This window comes from Mobula hypostoma, chromosome 19 (genome assembly GCF_963921235.1).
Source record: "Mobula hypostoma chromosome 19, sMobHyp1.1, whole genome shotgun sequence".
In the NCBI taxonomy this organism is placed as follows: Eukaryota; Metazoa; Chordata; class Chondrichthyes; order Myliobatiformes; family Myliobatidae; genus Mobula; species Mobula hypostoma.
Window position 1 is genome coordinate 14,996,848 of NC_086115.1, and position 25,428 is coordinate 15,022,275.

At 41.2% G+C, this 25,428-nt stretch overlaps 1 protein-coding gene across 8 annotated transcripts in view; it reads left to right on the top strand.

Annotated features, from left to right (window-relative positions):
* The window catches only part of r3hcc1l (R3H domain and coiled-coil containing 1-like), a 333,433-nt gene that overhangs the window by 175,748 nt on the left and 132,257 nt on the right, over positions 1-25,428 (top strand). For 6 of the 8 annotated variants that reach the window (XR_010020964.1, XM_063071400.1, XM_063071396.1 and 3 more), the window contains exon 4: positions 10,062-10,132. The exons of the other annotated variants lie outside the window; for them this stretch is intronic. Coding sequence is in view for 5 of the 6 variants with exons in the window: in XM_063071400.1 (XP_062927470.1) it covers positions 10,062-10,132 (71 nt within the window). In the remaining variant the exon portion in view is untranslated. The remainder of the gene's footprint in view (positions 1-10,061; positions 10,133-25,428) is intronic. 8 annotated transcript variants of the gene reach the window in all.

Below are 25,428 nucleotides of genomic sequence, written 5' to 3' on the forward strand. Positions count from 1 at the left end.
AGCGTCATAGGAAGTCATTCCTGCCTGTGGCCATCAAACTTTACAACTCCGCCCTTGGAGGGTCAGAGACCCTGAGCCAATAGGCTGGTCCTGGACTTATTTCCTGGCATAATTTACATATTACTATTTAATTATTTATAGTTTTATTACTATTTAATTATTTATGGTGCAACTGTAACGAAAACCAATTTCCCTCGGGATCAATAAATTATGAGTATGATTATGACTATAAACTGTTTACTCCCATTGACCTACAGAAGGACCGTAGCCCTCCATGTCCCTACTATCCCTGTATCTATCCTAACTTCTCTTAAACATTGAAATCGAGCTCATATGCACCACTTGCGCTGGCAACTCATTCCACACGACCCTCTGAGTGAAGAAGTTTCCCTTCGTGTTCCTCTTAAACTTCTCACCTTTCACCCTTAACGCATGACCCCTGATTGTAGCCCACCCAACCTCAGTGGGAAAAAATCTGCTTGCATTTACCATATCTATACCCCACACAATACTCCAAATTAGGCCTCACCAATGTCTTATACAACTTCAACATCCTATCTCTTGTCGTCATTGCATTGATTTATGAAGGCCAGTGTGCCAAAAGCTTTCTTTATGACCCTATCAACCTGTGACACCACTTTCAATGAATTATGTACTTGTATTCCCAGATCCCTTCGTTCTACCACACTCCTCAGTGCCCTGCCATTCGCTGTGTAAGACCTACCCTCGTTTGTCCTACCAAAGTGCAACACCTCTCACTGGTCTGCAATTTTCATCCCATTTTTCCAGCTTGTGCAGATCCCTCTGCAAGCCATGATATCCTTCCTCACTGTCCACTACAACCCCAATTTTGGTGCATTCTGCAAATTTGCTGATCCAGGTCATTGATATAGATAACAAAGGACCCAGCACCGTCCCCTGCAGCACACCACTTGTCACAGGCCTCCAGTGATGGAGGCAACCCTCTACTACCACTCTCTGGCTTCTCCCACAAAGTTAATGCCTAATCCAATTTACTGCCTCATCCTGAATGCCGAGCAAATAAACCTTCTTGACAAGCCGCTGAATCTGAATCTGCTTATGTTCAATACTGATAGTAAAGGAACTCTTTCAGAGAAGAGCAAAAGGCTGAGCGAATCTCTGGTAAGGAAGATAAACCCTTCCTGTTCATGCTGTTTAGGCTTCTCAGACATCTATATTCAAATAATCAAATCTACAGTGGCCATTCCTCTCTTCCACTATTCAGTCAGACTAGCTGTACTCTGTCAGGTGAATGATTAGTTTTTTGTTGTACTGCAGACCATGGTCTTTCTTGGAGGCTTTGCTATTGCTTGCTTCGTGGGTGGAGGGTGCTGATGTTTTTTGGCTGAAAGAAGTGGGGGGGTGGGGGAGGCCGTTGCTCTACTGTTGTTTGTGTGTGGGATGGGGAAGTAGGAGGCTTTGGAGTTCTGTTTTTACTTTCACTCATTCTTTGGGGCACTCTTCTGTTTTCGTGGATGTCCGCGAAGAACAAGAATTTCAGATTGTATAATGTATACATTCCCTGATATTAAATTGAACTATTGAATCCTTGAACCCACTTGCCTCCATATCATTAGCCCCCTTGCCTGGCTTTGCAACAATATCCACCATGAATCTAGACCTCACAATATTTTATACAGGTGAAAGTGCAGATCCCACCTTGAATAAGCAGAGAAGAATTTCATTATAATCATCCTTGCAATGAAGCCTTTCAGTTTGCAGGAGGGATTGGATAGGCTTGGTTTACTTTCCTTGGAGTGGAATTAGTATTGATTTTATTATTGTCACGTAGGATTCAAAGGATTCAAAAGTACATTGATTATTAAAGTATGTATGCAGTATACAACCCTGAAATTCATCTCCCCACAGACAGCCATAAAACAAAGAAAACCATGGAACCTTTTCAAAGAAGAACATCAATCCCTCCACCCCCAAACAAAAAGAAACTGCGCAACAGCATCAAGAGCATCAAACTGCCCCCCACATACACGTGCGCAAAAAAATCGCACAAATGGCAACAAGAAAGAATGAGCGAAAACACAGAAAATAAAACTCAAAATCCAAAGAGTCCATATTCAGTTCAGCTCAGTGTTCATTATCTGCAGGCTGCCCCAGTTCAAAGTTGCACAAAATAGCAACAAGAAAAGGAGAGACCAGAAACTACAGTCTGACCCACAAATCGCAGATCAGAACTTCAGTATCATCCTCCAAAAGCATCGAGGGAGAGAAATACCATTCAAATGCTGGGACCTTCCCTCAGGAGCAGTGAATGAGAGGGAGAGAGAGAGGTCGTCTCACACAGACAACTTCCTCCGACAACAGTGAGCAAGAGGTTGGTGGATGGCACTGAACACTCGCTCGCCTTCTGCACTCGCCTCGATGTTTTCAATCTTCCTTGCCGCTTTAATTAGTGAGAAATGGAGTTGTTTATGGGCTCTTAGCTTCTTGGCCTCGAGGCTGCTCACCTCCCAGAATCTTCTCAGAGACAGCAAAGAGCCAGATTACTTAATCAGCCCGAAAACGCATCATCAAACTGTAGATTACAGACTCCCAACAATACCAGAACCACATTTGAAAGAAAAAGAAGATGTAAAAGAAGTGAAAAAAACAGTTTGCCGCTGCCATCTTCTTCCTACTGAGGTATAGTGAAAAGCCTGTCTTGCTTACTGTTCATACAGATCAATTCATTACATAATGTGTTGAGGTAGAGCAAGGTAAAACAGTAATTGAATGCAGAAGAAAGGTGCTGCAGTAGTTACAAAGATAGTGCAGTGGTGGTGGACATTGTGGTGCAAGGCCATAAAGAGGTAGATTGTGAGGTCAAGAGTCCATTTTATCATGATACGGAAACATTCAGTAGTCTAATAACAACAGGGTTATAAGGCCTAAGGTGAAGGTTAAGGAAAGATCGAATGGGTACACAAAATTATGAAAGGCATAGGTCAGATAGGTAGAAAACACTCCAACTTGGCAGAGTTATATAAAGCTAGAAGATATTCACTTAGGGAGAAGGTATTTAGAGAAGATCTGAGGAAGAACATTTTCACTCAGAACACAGCTGGATTGTGTGTTTGAGAATTATCCTGATGAGAATTTGAACCTGCACAGCATAGAAGGCTACAGACCAATGCTAGTAATGGGATCACTGCAGATAGCTTCTGTATGGATGGTCAATGTGGATGTGATGAGACCAAAGAGCTAGTTTCTATGCAGTGAGACTCCATCATTCTTTTCAGTTGAGTATGTAATTAACTAATCGATCAATCCTTCTGAAACAAATTTTTGTGTCTAGAATCATGGTGTGTAGGTATTGGCTCCCACATTTCCCTCAGCAATGGAGTTTGGAATTCCAGGCCTGGAGTTCAGAGTTGCATCATCGATTAGCTATAGGGTCAATACCAACGATCAATACAGGAAGGTCTATTGGAAGTATGGAAGTCAAGGCCCAATGGCTAAAGCTTTGGGACTGTGAGTCTGGAGTCCACCGGGGAATCAGAAGCCCGTTGTCTGAAGATGAAGGCCCGGAGACTACCCTCCTGGAGTAGGAAGACTGTGGGTGTGGATAAGAGGGAGGAAAGGAGCTAGTTTTTGCTGTTGGTGTTCTATTGTTTGTTGTGTTCAGTGTTGTTCTGTCAAACCATGTGACATGCTATGTTGGCCAGCACATCCCTAGGTTGTGTTGATTGTTAACACAAATGATGCATTTTACTGCATGTTTCCATGTACATGTGATAAATGAATCTGAAGTTTCATGGCTGTAATGTTACAGCTCTGAAAATTAATTCTTCTATGTAAATGCAATAGATAATTTTTTATTTTCTTTCAGGCTGAGCGTGCGATTCCATGTATGGTAGAGTTGGAGTTCAGCTTTTAACAGATTGTGTTCAGTTAGGAACCTCTCCCTGAAGTGTACAGAGAACCAGTTGGGTTTAAGTTAATCACCTTAAAAGTTGATTAACTTGTAGTGCAATTAGCTTCACTTTACAACCAGCTGTTCACCATCCCTGAAATACCCTTGTGCATCTTCTTAAATATTCTTTAAATTATTATACCTCAAATGTAGTTTACCTCACTTGTCAGTTAGCACAATAAAGAACCTTGGGTTATTTTGTTACCTTGTACATTCAATACACAAGCAGGCACCTCTTGGTTTAAGATGACCTTTTGCATCTCTGCCTGCTGAACAAAGCAATATGCAAAGTCAAAGAGCTTCCTTTATTAAACTTTGACTCGAGATTTTTTTCCCTGTCCGAAGTTACATTCTTTCTCAAACAAGTGTTTTTTTTCTGTTAATATAGCAATTTTCGTAGCTGCTTTGTGGAAGGCTGCACAGAAAACCAAATTCTGTCCTTTCCAATGCTTTCTTGATGTCCATCAATCTCACTAAATGATTTTCTCTATGCCTTTGCAATTATCAGTAAATATTCATAACAGAGCCGATATACTCCTTTGACCAGAAATATACTAGTCATCATTTATTTCACTGATTGCTGTTCCATTGCAGGGTATAAAGTGTACCGGCACACACTTGTTCTGTTCTAAAGATGTTCCTAACCTAGCTTCCATTAGCCCTCCACCACATCTCACAATATACAGATAGAATTAAATGAATTACAAAAAAAAGTTGCAGCTCTATAAGTGGTTAGTTAGCTACACTTGTACGGTTTTGGTCACCCTGTTATAGACAAGAAATAATTTAACTGGATGTTGCCAGGACTAGAGAGCCTGAATTGTAGGGAGAAGTTGGCCTTGCAACATAGGAGTGTGAAGGGCAACTTCTAAGTCATAGTGCACTGCAGCACAGAAAAAAAGCCCTTCACCCCATACAGTCCATGCTGAACTGTTTTTCTGCTTAGTACCATGTTCATGAATCATAGCCCTCCACACCCCCGTCATCCACTTGCCCGTCCATAAGTACAGTTCTCTAACTTCCGCTAATGCCCCACCTCCCCCTTGTACCCCATCTGTTATTTATTTTTATACACACATTCTTTCTCTCACTCTTCTTTTTCTCCCTCTGTCCCTCTGACTATACCCCTTGCCCATCCTCTGGGTTCGCCCCCCCCCTTGTCTTTCTCCCCGGGCCTCCTGTCCCATGATCCTCTCATATCCCCTTTGCCAATCACCTGTCCAGCTCTTGGCTCCATCCCCCCCCCCCTCCTGTCTTCACCGTCATTTTTCTCCCTCTCCCCCTCCCACTTCCAAATCTCTTACTAGCTCTTCCTTCAGTTAGTCCTGACGAAGGGTCTCGGCCCGAAACGTCGACTGTACCTCTTCCTAGAGATGCTGCCTGGCCTGCTGCATTCACCAGCAACTTTGATGTGTGTTGTTTAAATTTATAAGATGCATAGATGGATGGTAACAACCGAGTCCAAACTAGGGGCTTAAGTTTAGGATAAGAGTGGAAAGAAAGGGTCCTGAGGGTAATTCAGAGGGTGGCAAGAATATGGAATGAGCTGCCAGAGGAAGTGATTGAGGAGGTATAATAGTACCATTAAAAAAAACACTTGGATAGATAAATGAAGAGGAGGAACCTGGATGATATGGGCCAAATGCAGGAAATTAAAACTAGCTGGGTGGGTGCCAGGGTGATGGACTGGTTGGGCCAAGGAGCATCTATCCATGCTGTATTCCTCAATGACCATAAGTAGTTTTCAAAACCTTCCAAGAATTTGTAATGGTAGGGGACCTTATCGAGAGGTCGATATGTGAAAAGCTGACGTTTAATCCAGAACCATTGTTTCAAGTTAAAACACAAACAAGGAGACGTGAAGGTAACCTGTAAATGCCAACAGCTCTAATGTCAGCAAGCACAAATAATGATTAATAGTGAGAATGCCTGGTTAGGTACTGTAGGCAAAGCAATCAAGCCTTCTAGCTGCAGTGAGGGAGAGAAGCATAAGGTTCAATGCAAGATGATGTATGTGAATTGATTGACATCCTTCATTAGTGCTCACCTTCATGACCTGCAGAGATTGTTAACTAGCTGTGCAAAGATTACACACAAGTTTGGTAACGTACCCATTGTGCTTAAAATTTTTTTCTTGGTAATTGAGTAACATTCCAGTGTGAAATGTCATTGGTAGATGGAGTAAAGTGTGCTGCTTTCAAGACCCTCACCAAGTTCGTGGCTGAGCTATGGCAACAAACATTGTCCAAGATCTTCAATCAGCTAGTGCAACTCTGTGGGTTGAGCAGCATCTGTAGAAGGAAAGGAGCAGCTAACATTTTGGGTTGAAATTGTGCATCAGGACAGAGTGGAGAGGGAAAATGGTCAGTATAAAAGGTTTTGACCCAAATTCTCGACAGTTCCTTTCCTCCCACAGAGGCTGTTTGAATCACTGTGTTCATCCAGCAGACTGTTTGTTGCTCCAGGATCCAGCACCTTCTTTCTCCATTGTCAAAGATCAAATTCTTAGATTGAAACAAGAAATCTAGCACCCCATTTTCTACATCCACTCTCAAAAATGTACCATTTAATACAGTCTTTATAAGGCATTGGTCAGACCGCACCTGAGAGTATTGTGGGCAGTTCTGGGCCCTTTATCGAAGAAAGGATGTGCTGGTATTGAAAAGAGTCCAGAGCAGGTTTACTAGAATAATCCTGGGAATGAAAAGGTTAATATATGCGTAGTATTTAATGGCGTTGGGCATCTGCTTGCTGGTGTTTTGAAAATAAGAGAGGATCTCATTGAAACCTATTGAATATTGAAAAGCGTATAGAGAGTGGATGTAGAGAGGAAGTTTCCTACAAGTGGAGTCTAAAACCAAAAGGCGCAGCCTCAGAATACATGGACGTCCTTCTGGAAATTCTTCCTCATCTCTAGTCCTTCTAGAGATGAGGAAGAATTTCTTTAACCAAAAGGTGGAATATCTGTGGAATTCATTGTCAAAGAAGGCTGAGCCATTGGGTATATTTAAAGTGGAGGTTGATAGGTTCTTGATTAGCAAGAGCATCAAAGATTATGAGGAGAAAGCAAGGGAATGGAGTTGAGAGGGATAATAAATCAGCCATGATAGAATAGGCTAGATGGGCTGAATGGCCTAATTCTGTTCCTACATCTTATGGTGTTATTATACAGAGCAAAAAATTATCTTAATTCTCTGAACAGAATGGTTTTTCTCACCAGCTAAACCAAAAATAGTTTGCATGTTGTTCTGTGGAATACTGCCACGCACTAAACAGCTGCAACTGACTTCAAAGTTATTCAGTGTGAAGTGATTTTGAGTGTTGATAAGGTGCTATATAAACCCAGTTCTGACTTTCTAATCAAGCTGTATTGTCTGCTCCCCACTTTTACTTGAATTATAAACAGGAATTGTAAATCCAGTATTCAGTTGTGCAAAATTAATTTCTAAACAGCTTGTAATTACACCATTACATTAGTAACAAGATTCATTGCAATGGCTGTGTTTCACTGTTATATTTCTGTGAGAAGGAAGAGAATTTGTTTTTTGATTCCATGGTACATGGGGAGAGTATCTAGTTATTGTTAAACACTGAACTCCACATCTGTTGCTTATTAAGTATGATTTTTATTTGAGTTAATGTTATGCTTTCCTCTGTTTTGTCTGTATACTGTTGCCTTATCAAGTACATTATATATTGTTCTAGTGGATCAACAGTGCTCCAGCATCATTAAAGATAGATTCAAGATGCAGATGAGCAATTCCAAAGCTACTTCTGTACCTCCTCCACCACCCCACCCACGTAGAGAATGAAGACTGGTCTCCATTTGCATCACTGTTTATAGCTGGTACGGGCACTGCTCAGCCCATGACCACGAAAAACTGCTGAGAGTTGTGAATACAGCTCAGCACCTCATGGAACCAGCTTCCCCACCGTGGACTCTGTTTACACTTCTCACTGCCTCAGTAAAGCAGCAAACAAAATAAAAGACCCACCCATGCTGGATATTCTTTCTTCCCCTCCCAACAGACAGAAGGTTAAAAAGTCTAAAAGCTCATAGCACCAGGCTGAATCCCACTGTTACAAAACTACTGAAGTCTCCTAGTACAAGGTGGATCCCTTAACCTCACAACTACCTCATAGTGTTTTTGCACCTTGTCTGCCTGCACTGTACTTTCTCTGTATCTGTAACATATTATTGTGAATTCTGTTAAGTTTTTCCTTGTACTACCTCAATCTGCCTCTATAATGAATTAATCCTTATGAACAGCATGCAAGACAAGGTTTTCACTTTACCTTGGTCTGTGTGACAATAATAAATCAATTACATACTTACAGTTTTTGAGGCTGAATTGTTTTCTTGCTCCCTCCCCCTCTCTCTCCCCTCCCCCTCTCTCCCCTCCCCAACTTTCTCCCCCTCCTCCTCTCTCTTCCCTCTTCTTCTCCCCTTCCCCTTATCCCTCCCCTTCTCACCCTCTCTCAACCCCTAACCCCCCTCGCACCCTCTCTCTCTCTCCCCCTCCTTCCCTTCTCCCCTTTCTCCCTCTCTTCCCCCTTCTTCCACCCCTCTTCCCCTTTCTCCCTCTTCCCCTCTTCTTCCCCTTCCCCACTCTCTTCCCCTTCCCCACTCTCTTCCCCCACCCTTTTTTCGCCCTCTCTCCCATCCCTCTCCCTCCTCCTCCTCCCTTTCTCCCTTCCCCCCTTCCCATTCCCCTCCCTCTCTAGTTTTCTTCCATGGGCACAGGACCCTACACTCTGCTGACCTTCCAATTTCTCCTCTGTTCTATTACTCCTTGCGTGAGGCTGCAGAGTTACTATTGATACCTTGGTTTATTATCAAGGTAAGCAATAGCAGAGTGCCAGATAAAGTGCTAGTTACAGAACAAGTGCATGCAGGCATGCAGTAAGGTGCAAAGTCATAATGAGGGAAATTGTAAAGTCAAGAGTCTATATTAATGATACTTCAATAGTCTTCTAACAGAAGGATAGAGGCTGTCTTTGACCTGGTAACAGGTGCTTTCAGGCGTTTGTACCTTCTGCCTGATGGGAGGGAGAAGAAGAGAGAAGCAAGAGTGTCCAGAGTGATCCTGAAGACATGCACTCAGCATTTTAGAAACTGCTTCTTCCCACCGCTGTAATTTCTGAAAGGGCAATAAACCCGTGTACACGACCTCACTTCTTTGTCTATTTTTGCTCTCTTGCCTATTAATTTCACTTATGTTTAATATATATTCCTTATAATTTATCATGTTTTTATTGTTCCATATTACAAGGCACTGCGGTCACAAAACAACAAATTTCATGACAAATTGTACTATGCAAATGTCGCAGGTGGGGAGGGGTGCAGACACGCCCAGCCCTGAGACACCATCCAAGGTCATTTGATTCCAAACATTTGGTTTATTGATCATTATAGAACATCTCTCTGATGCTTCCCCTACTTTCCCCTTTCCCTTCCTCTTTTCCCAACGTGATTCCCCTCTCCCTACCCCCTTCCCATTCTCAGTCCACAATAGAGACCCATATCAGAATCAGGTGTATTACCACTCGCATAGGCCATAAACTGTGTTTTTTGCAGCAGCACAGTGCCATACTTAAAATGACTACAGTAGTGTGCAAAACTCATATAGCTAGAGTGCCTAAGAGTTTGGCACACTACTATAGTCATTTTATGTATGGCACTGTGCTGCTGCAAAAAACACATTTCATGGCATATGCGAGTGGTAATAAAACTGTACAAAAGATTTAGGCACATATATATAGCTAGGGTGCCTAAATACGTGCCTAAATCTTTTGTACAGTGCTGTATATCAGTGATATTAAACTTGATTCTGAGTAGGGTGTTTCATTATGTTGGCTACTTTACCAAGGCGGCAAGAGGCAATTTACATGATTAAGCCAATTCTGTCCTTTTCCCAAATGCAAAATTCTAATTTCTCCCTCTCTAACCCACAAAACACTTCCTTATTAAAATAAGTAAATACACACAAAGGCCAACATTTGGCAGTTAGCAATCAATGTAGCTCAGCCAAATGCTGCCAGTGGGCACTCTGTCTCTCTGCATCTCCCAATACATTTGATTTTTAACAAATGTCTAATTCTTCTTTGCAAATTTGCTATTTTTTGGTAGGAAGAAAGGATTTGATATCAAATGGGTGGATGACACGCATGCATTGGGCTTGTTTTCAAGTGCATTTGCAGGTAGGTTTATCTTTGAATAAATTATATTCAGCAGTAGAAATTTTCCTGGAGAGATTGTTTGTACCAAACAAGGTAAACTTAAAAATTAAATCTGTTGTAAATGAAATCAATGGTTCCATTTTGAGAAGTTCTGTTTGAGATCCCTGTTCTACTATAGGGCAGCCAACTAGCAAATCTCCCAGATTTTAAAGATTTGGGGTTGAAAACCTTTGCTAAGATTTATTGGTAAACACAAATTGCTGGAAGTGCTTGATAAGTCAAAATTCAAAGTAAATTTATTATCAAAGTGCATGTATGTCACATATTTTACCCTTGTGGGCATTCAGAGTAGAACAAAGAAATACAATAGAATCAATGATAAACTGCACGCAAGACTGACAAGCAACCAATGGGCAAAAGAAAACAAACTGTGTGAATACAAAAAAAGCGAATAGTAATAATAAATAGTTAACAAGTCATAGTGAGAAGCTGAGTTGTAGAGTCCTTGAAGGCAAGTCTATAGGTTGTAGAATCCGTTCAGAATTGAGGTGAGGAAGTTACCCACACAGGTTCCAGAGCCTGATGGTTGAAGGTTGATGGCAGTATCTGTGGAGAGAAAATTAATGTTTCAAACTACTGATCCACCCTCAGAACCGAATAAACCGGAATTCTAATAAAAGGACATTGCTCTTAAGTATTTATGTTGCTCTGTGAGTTCCTCTATTGGAGGAGTATTTCTTCTGAAGATTATTTTTAAGATTTCCAATATTAATTGTATTTTTCTTTTAAGCTGTTACTGTCTATCTACCTTATCTAGAAGTACTTTAACTTTTATCTAATTCTAATTCCTCTGCACAAATGGATCACCTTTGTTCCTGATTAGTTCTATTTGCCATTTCTGCTCTCGCAACATCTAAAAGGAGAGCCTTTGTATCCTTGCACTCTGCAAGCATCAAACTCTAATTATCAATTTAGGTGGAATTATAGGTGGGCTGATTAGTAAGCTTGTAGGTGACACAAAAGTTGGAATTGGTTTATTATTGTCTCATTTACTAAGATACAGTGAAACTTTTACCTTGCATTTTGTTCATACAGATCAATTCAGGTAGAACAAGTTAAAACATTAATAACATTAGGTACAGGGGAGATGTCAGGGGTAAGTTTTTTTTACACAGAGAGTGGTGAGTGTATGGAATGGGCTGCTGGCGACGGTGGTGGAGGCGAATACGATAGGGTCTTTTAAGAGACTTCTGGACAGGTATATGGAGCTCAGAAAAATAGAGGGCTATGGATAACCCTAGGTAATTTCTCAGGTAAGGACATGTATTGTGCTGTAGATTTTCTATGTTTCTAACACTAAAAGACACAAAAGCAGAATTAGGCTATTTGGTCCATCCAGTCTGCTCCTCCATTTCATCGTGGCTGATTTATTATCCCTCTCAATCCCAATTCCTCTGCTTTTTCTCCGTAATTTTTGACGCTCTTAGTAACCAAAAACCTATCAACCTCCTTTTTAGATATACCCTATCACCTCGCCTCCACAATCGTCAGTGGCCATGTATTCCACAAATTCACCTCTCTTTGGCTAAAGAATTTCCTCCTCATCTCTGTTCTAAAGGGATGTCCTTGTATTCTGAAGCTGTGCCCTCTGGTCCTAGACTCCCCCACTTTTGGAAATATCTGTCCAGGTATTTCAATGTAGAATAAAGAGAAACTGTAGTGCAGGTAAATAATAAAGTACAAGATCATAATGATGTAGATTGTGAGGTAAAGATTTGACGGAATTGTGGATGGTGAGGAAGGTTGTCAAAGGATATAGACCAGTTGTAAATTCAGACAGATGGAGTTTAATCCAAACAAGTACGAGATGTTGCACTTTGGAAGAACAAATGTTATAGAAAAGTATACAGTAAAAACCCTTAGTAATAATTGATGGGCAGAGGGATCATGGGATACAAGTCCACAGCTCACTGAAAGCAGTAACACAAGTAGATAGGGTAATAAACAAAGTGTCTGGCATGCTTCCCTCAATTAGTGATGAGGTTGTGTTGCAACTATATATAAAGTTTTGATTAGGTCTCATTTGGAGTTTTGTGTGGATCTATGGGTTGCCTCGTTACAGGAAGGCTGTGAAGGCTTCAAAGAAGATGCAGAGAAAGTTCACCAGGTTGCTGCATGGATTAGGGAGCATGAGCTCTAGGAAGGGGTTGAACAAACTTGGGCTGTTTTCTCTGAAGTAGTGTAAGCTGAGGGGAGACCTAATAGAAGTTTATAAAATTATGAGAGCTATAGATACAGTCAGACCTTCTCCCATCATAGAAATATCTAATACTGGAGGGCACAGCTTTAAGCTGAAAGGGGGTAAGTTTAAAATTGAGGTATGGAGGCAAGTTTTTTTACATTGATTAGTAGGTCAGTAATAAGATCACGTTACCAGCTGAGCAGATACAACAGCAATGTTCAGGAGCCAGCTGGATGGGGCACATGAAGATGTAGGGAATGGAGGGATATACAGCATGTGCAAGCAGATGGAATACTTTGAGTTGGCATCACGGTCGGCACAGACACGGTGGACTGAAGGTCCTCTTCCTGTGCTCTTCTGTGTTCTAATTCCCAGTTACAGAAGCAAAATGAGACTCTGACAATGTTCAGCAGCCAGCTGGAGTGAGCAGAAAGTACTGGAAGCAGAGGTTTACAGCTAAAGGGAATGCAATCCAAATCTGTGAGAAGGGAAGTAGGAAGGTTTGTCATCACATCTTAAAATTTTTAAAATAGCAATCCAATGATTAAATCAAACAATGCATGGTAAGAAAAAAACAGTAAAGTCATAAATATGTGCTGTAGAGTATCTTTTCTTTACATTGAGTTGCATTGGTTTTCCTTTTTGCATGAATTTAATTAAAAATTGCTTTTTTTTTCTGTCTTGTTATCATATATTCTAATTGAGTGCCACAGGTAGGCACCTGTAAGTGTTCATTCCGATACAAAGACAACACCTGGGGGTGGGGATGATGGGGAGCAGTACCCTTTTATTCAGGGTGAAGGTCTAATGTTAATTTGGCAGCAGGGCTTATTTCAGAGGAGGTTATTTGAATGTTGCATTGGGTGCAGCCAGCTGTTGTCTACTGATAACTAAAATGTGCCTGGCATTTAAATAAATGCTTCTGATTCTTGCCATTTATTTTTGCTGCCTTTTTGCAAGTAACATGTGTAAAGTGACTAACGAGAATTCACTTCATCATGTTTCCTTCAGAGAATTGCTTTACACTCATCAAGTTGAGCGATGTTGGTGCTAAAAATTAAAATGCACTTCCCTTCTTTTGTCAAAGGTAGATTTGCATTGATGGAGTGTCACAGAGAACAGATGCACAGCACTCCTTCATTTGACAGCATTCATTATTATAAATAGACCATCAGCAACCCACCCATACTTTAATGGAGCTTGTGAACTACAGATAAACCTAAAAGCCAAAATCTGGAAACTCTTCTTTCAGAAACTCGATTGAGTCTCCAGCGTTTATTAGGATAGAATGCGGCAGAAGGGAGAATGGAGAAGATGTACACATTCTCGGAAGATATTTATAATGATAACAAGTTAGAGAAACATTAAAGCAAAGGCCTGCACCTAAACTTGAGAAATTATTGCTCTGTCCGATTAAGATGAAAAATTAGATTTATTTTTCACATGTACATCGAAACATACAGTGAAATACGTTGTGTTGCATCAACAACTGGCACAGTCTGAGGATGTGCTAGTGGCATCCGAGAAGTGTCACCATGCCAACATAGCATGCCCACAACTTACAAACCCTAACCCGCACGTCTTTGGAATGCGGGAGGAAACCAGAGCACCCGGAGGAAAGGAGATAAGGTGAGAGAGGGAAATGGAAATGGTGAAGGGGGGGAGGACGATTACCGGAAGTTCTAAATGGACACTGAACCCATGAACTGCCTCTCTACATTTTTATTTCTGTTTTTTTACTACTTATTTTAAGTTAACTATTTAATAGACATATATATATTTAATGTAGCTCAGTTTCTTTTCTCTCTATAATTGATTATCATATATTTCATTGTACTGCTGCCATAAAGTTAAGAAATTTCGCAACATATGAATCTGAAGGAAACCGACGCAGTCACAGGGAGAACATACAAACTTACAACTACAGACAGCAGCAGAAATTGAACCTGGGTCGCAGATTGCTGGCACTGTAACCAATGCACTACAGTGCAGTCCAGTTAGAACATAACTGATCTATATCTGAACTCCATTTCATAACCTTAACTCAATTGTCGCTTAAACCTTGTTGTGATACTAAATCTGAAATTTACAATTGATCCCTAGCCCCAGCAGCTTTTCTATTTGGGGCTGTGGTGGTGATGAGCAAGGGAATGGTGTCTAAGAAAGAGCTCTTGAAAATGCCACAAAATGGCACAGCAGTACTTTGGTCTGCATCTCTGTAGTGTACTCACTATTCTGCCCCATCAAACATGAGGAAGTCCATATTTCCCAGTCTTGACAAAGGGTTGCGACCCATAACATTGATGGTACATTTCCCTCCAAAAATGCTGCCTGACCTACTGAGTTCCTCCAGCACTTGATGTGTTGCTCCAGATTTCCAGCACCTGCGGTCTGTCTTGTGACTATATTCTTCTGTCTGTAACTTGTCACCACCTACCCCAATCTATTCATCTTTAACACTTCAATCAGAGGGGTTGCAGGGCTCCTCAAATTGTTTGATTTAATATCAGAGAATTTTTACTCTATGCAGCCATGCACAAAACAAGAAACCCCAAAGAATGAATGACAGAAACATCACGCCCCAAGCCCCCCCACAAACAAGCAGCAGCAGAAGAAGCATCAACCCTCCCCCCACTTGCGCCAGTAGAAGCACTGATTCCCCCCCCCACTTTGCCTACCATGCAAACAGTAGCAAAAGCCCCCTAAAGAGACCTTGAAATAGAGTCCACCAAAAACTGCAGTCCATAACCCAGCACCTTGGTGTCTCAGACAGTCCCGAGAGAGAGAGATCATTCCTGCAACAACGAGACCAAATTTTATAATCTTCCACGTTGCTTCTCTAAGCCCCCGACTTGAGGAATGACAAGCTCTCACTCTCCATCAAAAGAGAGAAAGAGAGGGGCCTTCTGTCTGCAGCACACACCAGCTGCTGTCCTGATGTTTCAGTCCCCCATGACCCTTCAGTCAGCGAAATTGGGAACCGGGTCGTCCACAGAGCCATTCACCGAAAGCGCACATCTTCCAGGCTGTTTCTGGAGATAGCAAAGCGCCAGGCCACACAGCCAGTTTGAAGACTCGCCACTTGCAAAGAACTATAGTTTGAGCTGTAGATCACGGACTCTGGCAGAACCCCAACCACCTTGAAAAGAAAAGAAAGACAAAAGAGAAGAAGAATAAGCTGTTTCATGGACAAACTGGAAGGAGTTGCCTGGGTCTGCAAAAACAACTGACACCATCTTTCTTAGCTCCTCCCAGTAAAGCTTCTAATATTGTCTTATACTACCAAATGGAGAAAGACTGCAGATGAGCAAAGTAGGAAGGGATCTAGGAGTACCTATGTGCATCCATTGTTGAATGTTTGCAGGCATGTGCAACTGTGGTTCAGAAGGAAAGTAGTGTATAGGCCTTTATTGGAAGAGGGTTGGAGGTTATAATGGGAAGTATTGTTATAATTGGTCAGGCTGTTGGTGAGGCCACACCTCGAGTACTCTGTATAGCTTTGTTCTCCTTACGTAGGAAAGGATATATTGATATGTTCACCAGTCTCATTGCCAAATCAAAGGTTTGTTCCGTCACAACCAGCCAATCAAATTAGATCTGTATTCCTTGGAGTTCAGAAAAATACGATATGATCTCATTTAAACATAAAATGCAGAGATTGTGACATGCTTCCACAAGTGGGAGAGTCTCGAATGGGAGGACATTGTACAAGATTTGGGATCAGTCATTCAAAACTGAAGTGTGTAGGAAGAACTTCTTGCAGAGGGTGGTGAATCTTCAGAAATCTCCACCGCATGGGTTATGGATCACTGGGGACACTTAGTGAAGTGGTACTGTAGATAAAATGTTAAAAGCTCAGAGAATTGATGGCGATGGGGAACTGTCATAGAAGAGAAGATGAGACCTGGGTCAGGTCAGCCATAATCATATTTGAGGGGAAGTTTGAGGGTTGGAGTAGCCTAGTCATAATTTCTCGTGTCCCTGTGTAGGATGTGTCCAACTATAATCAGTTGCCTCATCAGTTATCCTTGTTGTATTGTGCTGAATTGAGTGCATGGAGACCATGTGTTTTCTACTGACAGAAGAAGTAAGGTGAGGAGTGTTCATAATCATGCTGGTTGCAAAGTCAGATATCAGGAGTTGCCTGGCTCTCGTCCTCCCTCCAAAGGAGTTTTGCTCCATTTTGTAGCAGAGTGATTATGAATGTAGGATAATGGATGACTGTGGAAAGCTGCAAAGCCATAATTCATTTGAGTCAGCCTTTGGTGGTATAAATTGTGACTATGATGTGTTTGAGTAGTGTACTAACAGATTCAGACTTTAGGGTTTATCACAGGCTGACAGGCCATCACTCCATCCTCTCTGGATGGTTCGGATAATAAAGTGGAGTTACACTGAGACACCTGTCTGAAATCAACTGCATTATGGCAGTAAGATTAAAGCCAAAAAATAACAGTTTAAAATTAGGCATAACAGAGAATGCTAGAACAGCAGAGCAGATGAGTTGGCATATGAGAGAAAGATTTGTCATTGTGGTTGGATTTTAAATTATCTAAAATTACTGCTCAACCGAGAGGCTTTCTCTAGAGTGGAGAAACTTATCAGAGGTCTTTAAAACTACATGTTGTGAGGGTGTTCAAACAGCGAACATCAATCAAATGTAGAATTCAGGAGAAACATAGCCAGGAAATGTTTGTGGAGTAGGATTTTCTACCATATGCAATTGAGATCAATACCATGAGTGCAGTTAAGGAGAAACAAATAAGTATATGAGCCAAAGCGTTGACTGTTTACTCTTTTCCATAGATGTGGCCTGGCCTGCTGAGTTCCTCTAGCATTTTCTGTGTATTACTTTGATTTCCAGCATCTGAAAATTTTTTCTTGTTTTTAAGTATTTGAGAGGAATAGAAATAGGGAGAGGAATGTGGCAATGGGTTAAGGGGTAGCGAAGGATTGAGAGAGACACTTTTGAGAAACACTGACAATTGGGCTGAATGGCCCAGGGCATAGAGAGTGAAAACAGGCCAATTGGCCCACCAAGATCATGCTAACCATTGACCACCCATTTACACTAATCATATGTAATCCCTTTTTATATTCTCCCCACATTCCCTTCAACTCCTCCCACCCCCCAGATTCTATCACCCACCTACACAGTAGGAGCAATTTATAACAGGCAATTAACCCACCTACCTTCCTGTCTTTGGGATGTAGGAGGAAGTCAGAGAATTCGAAGAGAACGCATGGGGTTGCAGAGAGAATATGGAAATTGCGCATAGGGTTACAACTGATCCCAGGTGATTTGAGATGTGAGGGAGCATCACTGTTAGCTGCTCATCTCTGCAACCTAACTTGCTGTTGCAGATTCTGTGCAAAGAGCCACGTCTTCCTCTCTTAGAGAGTGACTGACCTGTCCCTGTCCACTCCAAACTTCAGCAGCCACACATAATGTTTTAGGAACAACTTCCTCCTCTCCACCATTAGGTTTCTGAATGGTCCGTGAATACTACCTCATTATTTGTCTTTTGGATTATTTATTTATAATTTTTATGGCTTGCACTGTACTGCTGCCGCAGAACAATAGATTTCACAACATAGACAGCCAGAGCCTTTTTCCCAGGGTGGAAATATCTAATACGAGGAGGCAGACTGTAAGGTGTTTGGAGGGAAGTATAGGGGGAACATCAGAGGTAAATGCTTTACACAGAGTGGATGTGTGGAACGTGCAGCCAGAGGTGATGTTAGAAACAAATACGTTGGAGACACTTAAGAGACTGCTGGATAGGCACATAGATGATAGAAAAATGCAGGGTTATGTCAGTGGGAAGGGATAAATTGATCTTAGAGTAGGTTTAAGGTCAGAAAAACATTGTGGGCTGAAAGGCCTATGTGAATGCCAGTGATAATAAACCTGATTCTGATATTGTAACAACAGGGTGGGAGGGCTTTTAATTAGAGGATGCTTCCATCTTCTGAGGGTTAAGATTTTTACTCTCAAGGTATATTTACTTTGAACTTTGAAGAATTCCTCTTCAGGGAGCTGACTAGTATTTGGGACTGAACCACTCGGTGAGTGCTGAAGATGTGCAGAGAAGCTACAGGGCTGGATTTATCATCCCACAAATGGGATGGCCTGAGGGAGAATAATGGGCTGAGCATTTAAGATAAAAAATTATACCTCATGGCTCCTCATCTACTCTGTTTATATAGCACAGCAGTTAAATACTTAGCATTAGGTTTGCTGCGAATATTAACTTTAAATGAACTGTGCTGAGGTGGAAATTTTGCACTGCTTATGATCATTATGTACTCAATCTTCAGGTGAAATGTTAAATTGCATTCTGTGATTTTTATGTTGTCAGATATTTCTATACTGAAGTTCACTCCCATAAGATAACACTTGCTGTTATAGACTCTAAATTGTTATATTGTCCTGGGTCAGACAACAGAAATTATACCATGTTTGGTATAATTCTTTCACTAGAAATGTTATGAGCCCTATTGCATTCTCCAGGCAAATGAGTTGGATCAGAGTAAAAGCAGGTTTATTAACTGTAAAAAAAAAATAGCAAAAGATCCAAATAACAGATTTTACATTCAATTCCAGGTTCAAAAATAATAAAATATGTAACGCCTTGATAACTCTCCTAATAAAACAGGGTCCAAGTCAGTGTTTGTAATATAATTTATACATGAGGATGCATACACCCCATGAAGCCCTGAAGTGCTTTCTAGTTTAATGGCATATGGAACCCTGAGCGCAGGCTGCAGCATATATTGCTGTCTAAATATGAAAATATTTGTTTACCCTTTCATTGGGTATATCCTGCCAAACTCCCCTTGCTGGAGTGGTCTGCTTTAGTATTCTGATTTGATCCTCAGCAGTATCTCAGCTCTGGCTCCATAAACATCAAGGTACCTGGAGGCACATAACAAATTAGACTGAAGTCAGCATGGTTTTCTTAAGGGGAAATGTTTCCTCACAAAGCTGTTGGAATTCTTTGAGGAAATTTAAAAGCATTTCAGGAAGTATTTTGTATACATTTCTCTGACATTAAATTTGACCTTTGAACCTTTGAAATTTAAGACCACAAGACATAGGAGCAGAACTGGGCCATTTGTCCACTGAATTTGCTCTGCCATTTCATCGTACCTGATCCATTTTCCTCTCGACCCATATCAAGAACCTATCAAGCTCCACCCTAAATAAACTCAATGACCTAGCCTCCACAGCCACCTGTAGCAAAAAATTCCACATATTCGCCACCCTCTGGCTAAAGAAATTCCTCCTCATCTCTGTTCTAAATGGACATACCAAGCATAGGAAACTTTCTGTTCACTTCCACTCTATCTAGGCCTTTCAACACACAATAGGTTTCAATGAGATCTCCCCTCATTCTTCCAAATTTCAGTGAGAAAAGGCCCAGAGCCATCAATCATTTCTTACACGATAAGCCTTTTAATACCAAAATCATTCTCATGAACCTCCTCTGAACCCTTTTCAATGTCAGCACATCCTTTCTTAAATAATGGGCCAAAACTACTCATAATACCTCAAGTGAGGTCTTAACAGTGCCTTATAAAGCTTCAGCATTATATCCTTGCTTTTATGTTCTAGTCCTCTCGAAATGAATGCTAACATTGCATTTGCCTTCCTCACCACCAACTCAACCTGCAAATTAACCTTTAGGGAATCCTGCACGAGAAATCCCAAGACCTTGCATTTTTGAATTTTCTCCCATTTAGAAAATAGTCTAGGCTTTTATTCCTTCTATTAAAATGCATGACTATACACTTCCCAGCACTATTAATTTGCCACTTCTTTGCCTATTCTCCTAATCTATCTAAGTCCTTTTGCAGCCTCCCTGCTTCCTCAACACTACTAGCCCCTCCACCTATCTGCATATCATCTGTAAACTTGGCCACAAAGCCATCAATTCCAATGTCCAAATCATTGACATACAACGTAAAAAGGAGCGGTCCCAAAACCAACCCCTGCAGAGAGCCACTGATCACCAGCAGTCAATCTGAAACGGCTCCTCTTATTTCCACTATTTGCCTCCTGCCGGTCAGCCAATCCTTTGTCCATGCTGCTGTCTTTTGTGTAATACCACGGATCCTTATCTTGTTAATCAGCCTCAGGTGCAGCAGCTTGTCAAAGGCTTTCTGAAAATCCAAGTACACAACATCCACCAATTCTCTTTTGTCTATCCTGCTTGTTATTTCCTCAAAGAATTCTAACAGATTGGTCAGGCAAAATTTTCTTTCAAGGAAATCATGCTGACTTTGGCCTATTTTATCATATGCCTCCAAGTATACAGAAAACACATTCTTAATAATCGACTCCAGCATCATCCCAACCACTAACTGGCCTATAATTTCCTTTCTTCTACCTCACTCTTTCCTTAAAGAGTGGGGTAAAGTTATTGTTAAAAGATCATTACTAATGCCTCCACAATCTCTTCATCTACCTCTTTCAGAACCCTGGGGTGTAGTCCATCTGGTCCAGGTGACTTGTCTACCTTCAGACCTTTCAGCTTCCCAAGCACCTTCTCCCTAGTCATAGCAACTCCTTTCACTTCTTTCCCCTAAATCTTCCACAGTGACAACTGGTGAAAAATACTTTGTCAGTTTATCCGCCGTTTCCTTGCCCCCCATTACTATCGTTCCAGCATCATTTTCCACCGATCCAGTACCTACTCTCGCTTCTCCTTTATTCTTTATATGTCTGGAAATATCTTTTGATATCATCTTTAATATTATTAGATAGCTTACCTTCATAGTTAATCTTTCTCCCCCATGGCTTTTTTTAGTTTCTTTCTGTTGGTTTTTAAAAGCTTCAGAATCCTCTAACTTTCCGCTAATATTTGTTTTATTATTGCCCTCTCTTGCTTTTCTGTTGGCTTTGATTTCCCTTGTCAGCCACAGCTGTGTCATTCTGCCTTTAGAATACTTATTTTGGAATGTATCTATCCTCCATCTTATGAATTGTTCCTAGAAACTCCAGCCATTGCTGCTCTGCTGTCATCCCTGTCTATGTCCCCTTTCAGTCAACTTTGGCCAGCTTCTCTCTCATGCCGCTGTAATTCCCTTTACTCCAGTGTAATACTGATACATCTGACTTTCACTTCTCCCTCTCAGACTGAGGGTGAATTCTATGATACTATGATCACTGCATCCTAAGGATTCCTTTACCTTAAGCTCCCTAATCAAATCCGGTTAATTACACCTCAACCAATCCAGAATAGCTCATCCCCTAGTGGGCTTGTGCGAGCTGCTCTAAAAATCTATTTCATAGGCATTCTACAAATTCTTTCTCTTGGGATCCAGCACCAAACTAATTTTCCCAATATACCTGCATATTGAAATCCCCCATGAATATCATAACATTGCCTTTTTGACATCCCTTTTCTATCTCCTGCTGTAATATGAAGCTCTCATCCTGACTATTGTTTGAAGTCCTATATATAACTTCCATCAGGGTCTTTTTACCCTTGCAGTTTCTTAACATCAGGAAAGGGGCAGTGGCAGAGGCGTCTGCTTCATTATAAGTACGTTGTAGTGCCCATACGTAGCAGCCTTATCTCACTCCTGTACTCCCAACCTGGAATATTTAACGATTAATTTACGAACATTAATTTGAGGACCAAGAGATTTCTCCTTTATGATCCTGACTACATACGCTAAAGGCAGATGTCAAGCTAGCATTTGATGGATTGAGAGCTATGATTAACATACAAGAAACTACCGACCCTAGTGCCTTTCACATCCTTGCCAAGGATTTCCATCTGGTTAGCTTGAAGAAATCTTTGCCTTGCTACCACCAGCACATCACCTGCAACACTGGAGGACACAACACAATTAACCACTGCTACCCGCCCATTAGGAGTGCCTACTGCACCACATCTCCAGAAATATGACCACAAACTATTCTACCTGGATAAAGGCAGAGACTAAAGAGCAAGTCACCTGAAATAAGGACAACAAAGAGGTGGTCACAGGAGGCAATGGAGTAGCTATGGGTTTGCTTCAAGTCAGTGGACTGGACCATGTTCAAGAACTCATCAGAGGACCTGAATGAATGCATCACAGATGTCATGGGCTTTACAAGGGCACTCGTGCACGAGCATGACCCCACAAAACTATTTAGCATTTTCCCCAACCAGAGACTCTGAATGAAACAAAAGATTTGCAATCTGCTGAGGGTTAGATCAGTGGAGAGGCATAATTTTAAAGTGATTGGAGGAAAGTATGGGGGCTGCCAGATGTAAGGTTTTTTTACACAGAAAATGTTTATGTGAAGTGCCTTCAAAGCGTGTGGTAGAGGAAGGTATATTAGGGCCATTTAAGATAGATAGGAACATGGATGATAGAAAAATGGAGGGCTATATAGGAGGGAAAGGTTAGACTGATCCTAGAGTAAGTTAAGAGGTCAGCACAAGATTGTGGGCCAAAGGGCCTGTATTTTCTATATTCTAAAATGCTTTAAGGCAGTATGTAGAAAAGATGGCAGATGAAATATTATGTAGGAAATGTGAAATTAGTACATGCAGTCTCCAAGAGGACCACTACCTTGTTGTGGTTTGGAGGTTTGCATGCCTCAATACCCAGAGGGTCACCCATGCTGAACAGGTCAAAGGATAGAGGTCAGTCTAAGTGTTGTCCACGGGTCCTCCAGGTTTGGGGGTTCAGCTCAGGGCAACAACCGTGACTGGTGAGACATAATTGTTGTGGAAACAACAGTGAAGAATCCCTTTACATCTGAGTGCGATGGTATTCCTGAATTTCCTGGGATTTGCGTGACTGACAGTAGTGAAAACCGAGAGGAAGCTACAGACACGATGAAGGAAGCCATGAACACCACCAGAGATGGAGGAACTTCAATAAACACCAGCGTTGTAACAAGCTGTAAGTAAGTACATGCACCATATAAGTTATTTGTTAGAAAGTGAGAAGTTAGGAAATGTTGATGTTCCAAACAACCTATCTATGATTTACTACAAAGTATGACTTTAATTTCAGATGTTAATGGTAACTAGCCCTGTTCAATCCTGTTTTTAAGCAGAGAATCTGCTGAAGGACTTGAACAGATTGGGAGTATGGGCAAAGAAGTGGCAGATGGAATATAGTTTAGGGAAGCGAATGGTCATGCACTCTGGTAGAAGAAAACTGGGAGAAAATTCAAAAATCAAAGGTGGTATGGAAGGCAAATACAATGTTGGTATTCATTTCAAGAGGACTAGAATATAAGTGCAAGGATGTGATGCTGAGGGTTTATAAGGCATTGGTCAGATCACACTGGAGTATCGTGAGCAGCTTTGGGCCCCTATCCAAGAAAAATATGCTGTCATTGAGATGTTCATGAGAATTATTCCAGGAATGAAAGGGTTAAAGTTTGAGGAGTGTTTGATGGCTCTGGGTCTGTACTCCCTGGAATTTTAAAGAACAAGTGGGGATCTCATTGTAGTCATCGAATATTAGAAAGACCTAGACAGAGTGGATGTGGAGAGGATGCTTCCTATAGTGGGTGAGCCTAGGACTAGAGAGCACAGCCTCAGAATAGAGGGACATCCATTTAGGACAGGGATGAGAAGGAATTTCTTTAGTCAGAGGGTGGAATTCATTGCCACAGATGGCTGTGAGGTCAAGTATATTTAAAGCAGAGGTTGATACGTTTTTGGTTAGTCAGAGTGTCAAAGGTTACAGAGTGAAGGCAGGAAAATGGGGTTGAGAGAGCTAATAAATCAACCATGATGAAATGGTGGAGCAGGCTTGATGAGCCATGTGGTCTCATTCTGCTCCTATGTCTTCTGCTTTAACGTCTTATTCTTTGAGATTTCTCTCGGTACTTCATTCATTATGGATTCCAGCATGTCTCCCACCACTGATAATGTTAGGGAAGAGAGAAAGCTTCCCTGTTTTCCGGCTTCCTCCTTCATTATATAATGAAGTCCCATTTACAACTTTCCAATATACAGAATCAATTCCAGAATCTATAGAACTGAAAACAAGATCTTTAGAACTGGAATTGATTTATTATCATTATATATAGCGTGATACAGTAAAAGGCTTTTGTTTTGCATGCTATCTAGACATACCATGCCATAAATATTTAACTGAAGTGGAAAAAAGAAAATAAAATATAGAATATAGAGTTACAGTTACAGAGACAGTGCAAGGGCTACGGTAACGTAGATTAGGAATTCAAGTTCATCTTTTAATGTTCAAAAGGTCCATTCAGGAGTCTGATCACACTGGGATAGAATTTATCTTTGAGCCTGGCCCAATAAGCAATTAAGAGGACAAATGGTATGTTACCCTTTATTAAAAAGTACAGAAGCAAGGAATGTTATTGCAATTGTTACAGAGCTTTAGAGAGACCACACTTAGTGTACTGTGCATGGCTTTGGTCTCTTTACCTAAGAAAGGAAGTGTTTGCCTTTGAGAGAGAGCTACAAATTCCAACAATGCCAAGCTTACTGTCTGAGGAAATGTTGACCGTGGCACTATATTCTGTTCAGTTTAGAAGATTGACAAAGGATCTGATCAGCATTTACAAAATTCTTAAAGGGTTTGATTGGCTTAATACAGGGAGGATCTACAACCCAGGGGCACCGCTCAGAAAAGAGGAAGGGTATAGAACAGAGATGAGAAAATTTTTCTTTAAATCATCAGCGTTCTCAACTCTGGAGGCTCAGTTATTGTGTTCTTTCAGAACAGAGAAGTTCATAGATATCTGAGTATTAAGTGATCTGGGGTAATGCTTAAAAAATGACACTGAGGCTGAGCAGCCAAGTTCTTAATGAGAGGCAGAGTAGACTCATAGGCCACATGGCTACTCCTGCTCCTAGTTATCACGTCCTTGTTTTTCTGCAAGAAGAATTCTTGGCCTCTGTAAATCAGACACTCTGAATGGTGGTCTCCCAGCCTGTGATCACACCTTGCAAGATCATACTATCTTTGAGTTAACTCAATAGCAGGGTGGTTTCAAAGAGCTGAATGCAAACTCGTGCTCTTCTGTCTTAAGTTGTTCATTCAAAGCCACTGTCATCCTTCAGTATCAGACCTCCCCATA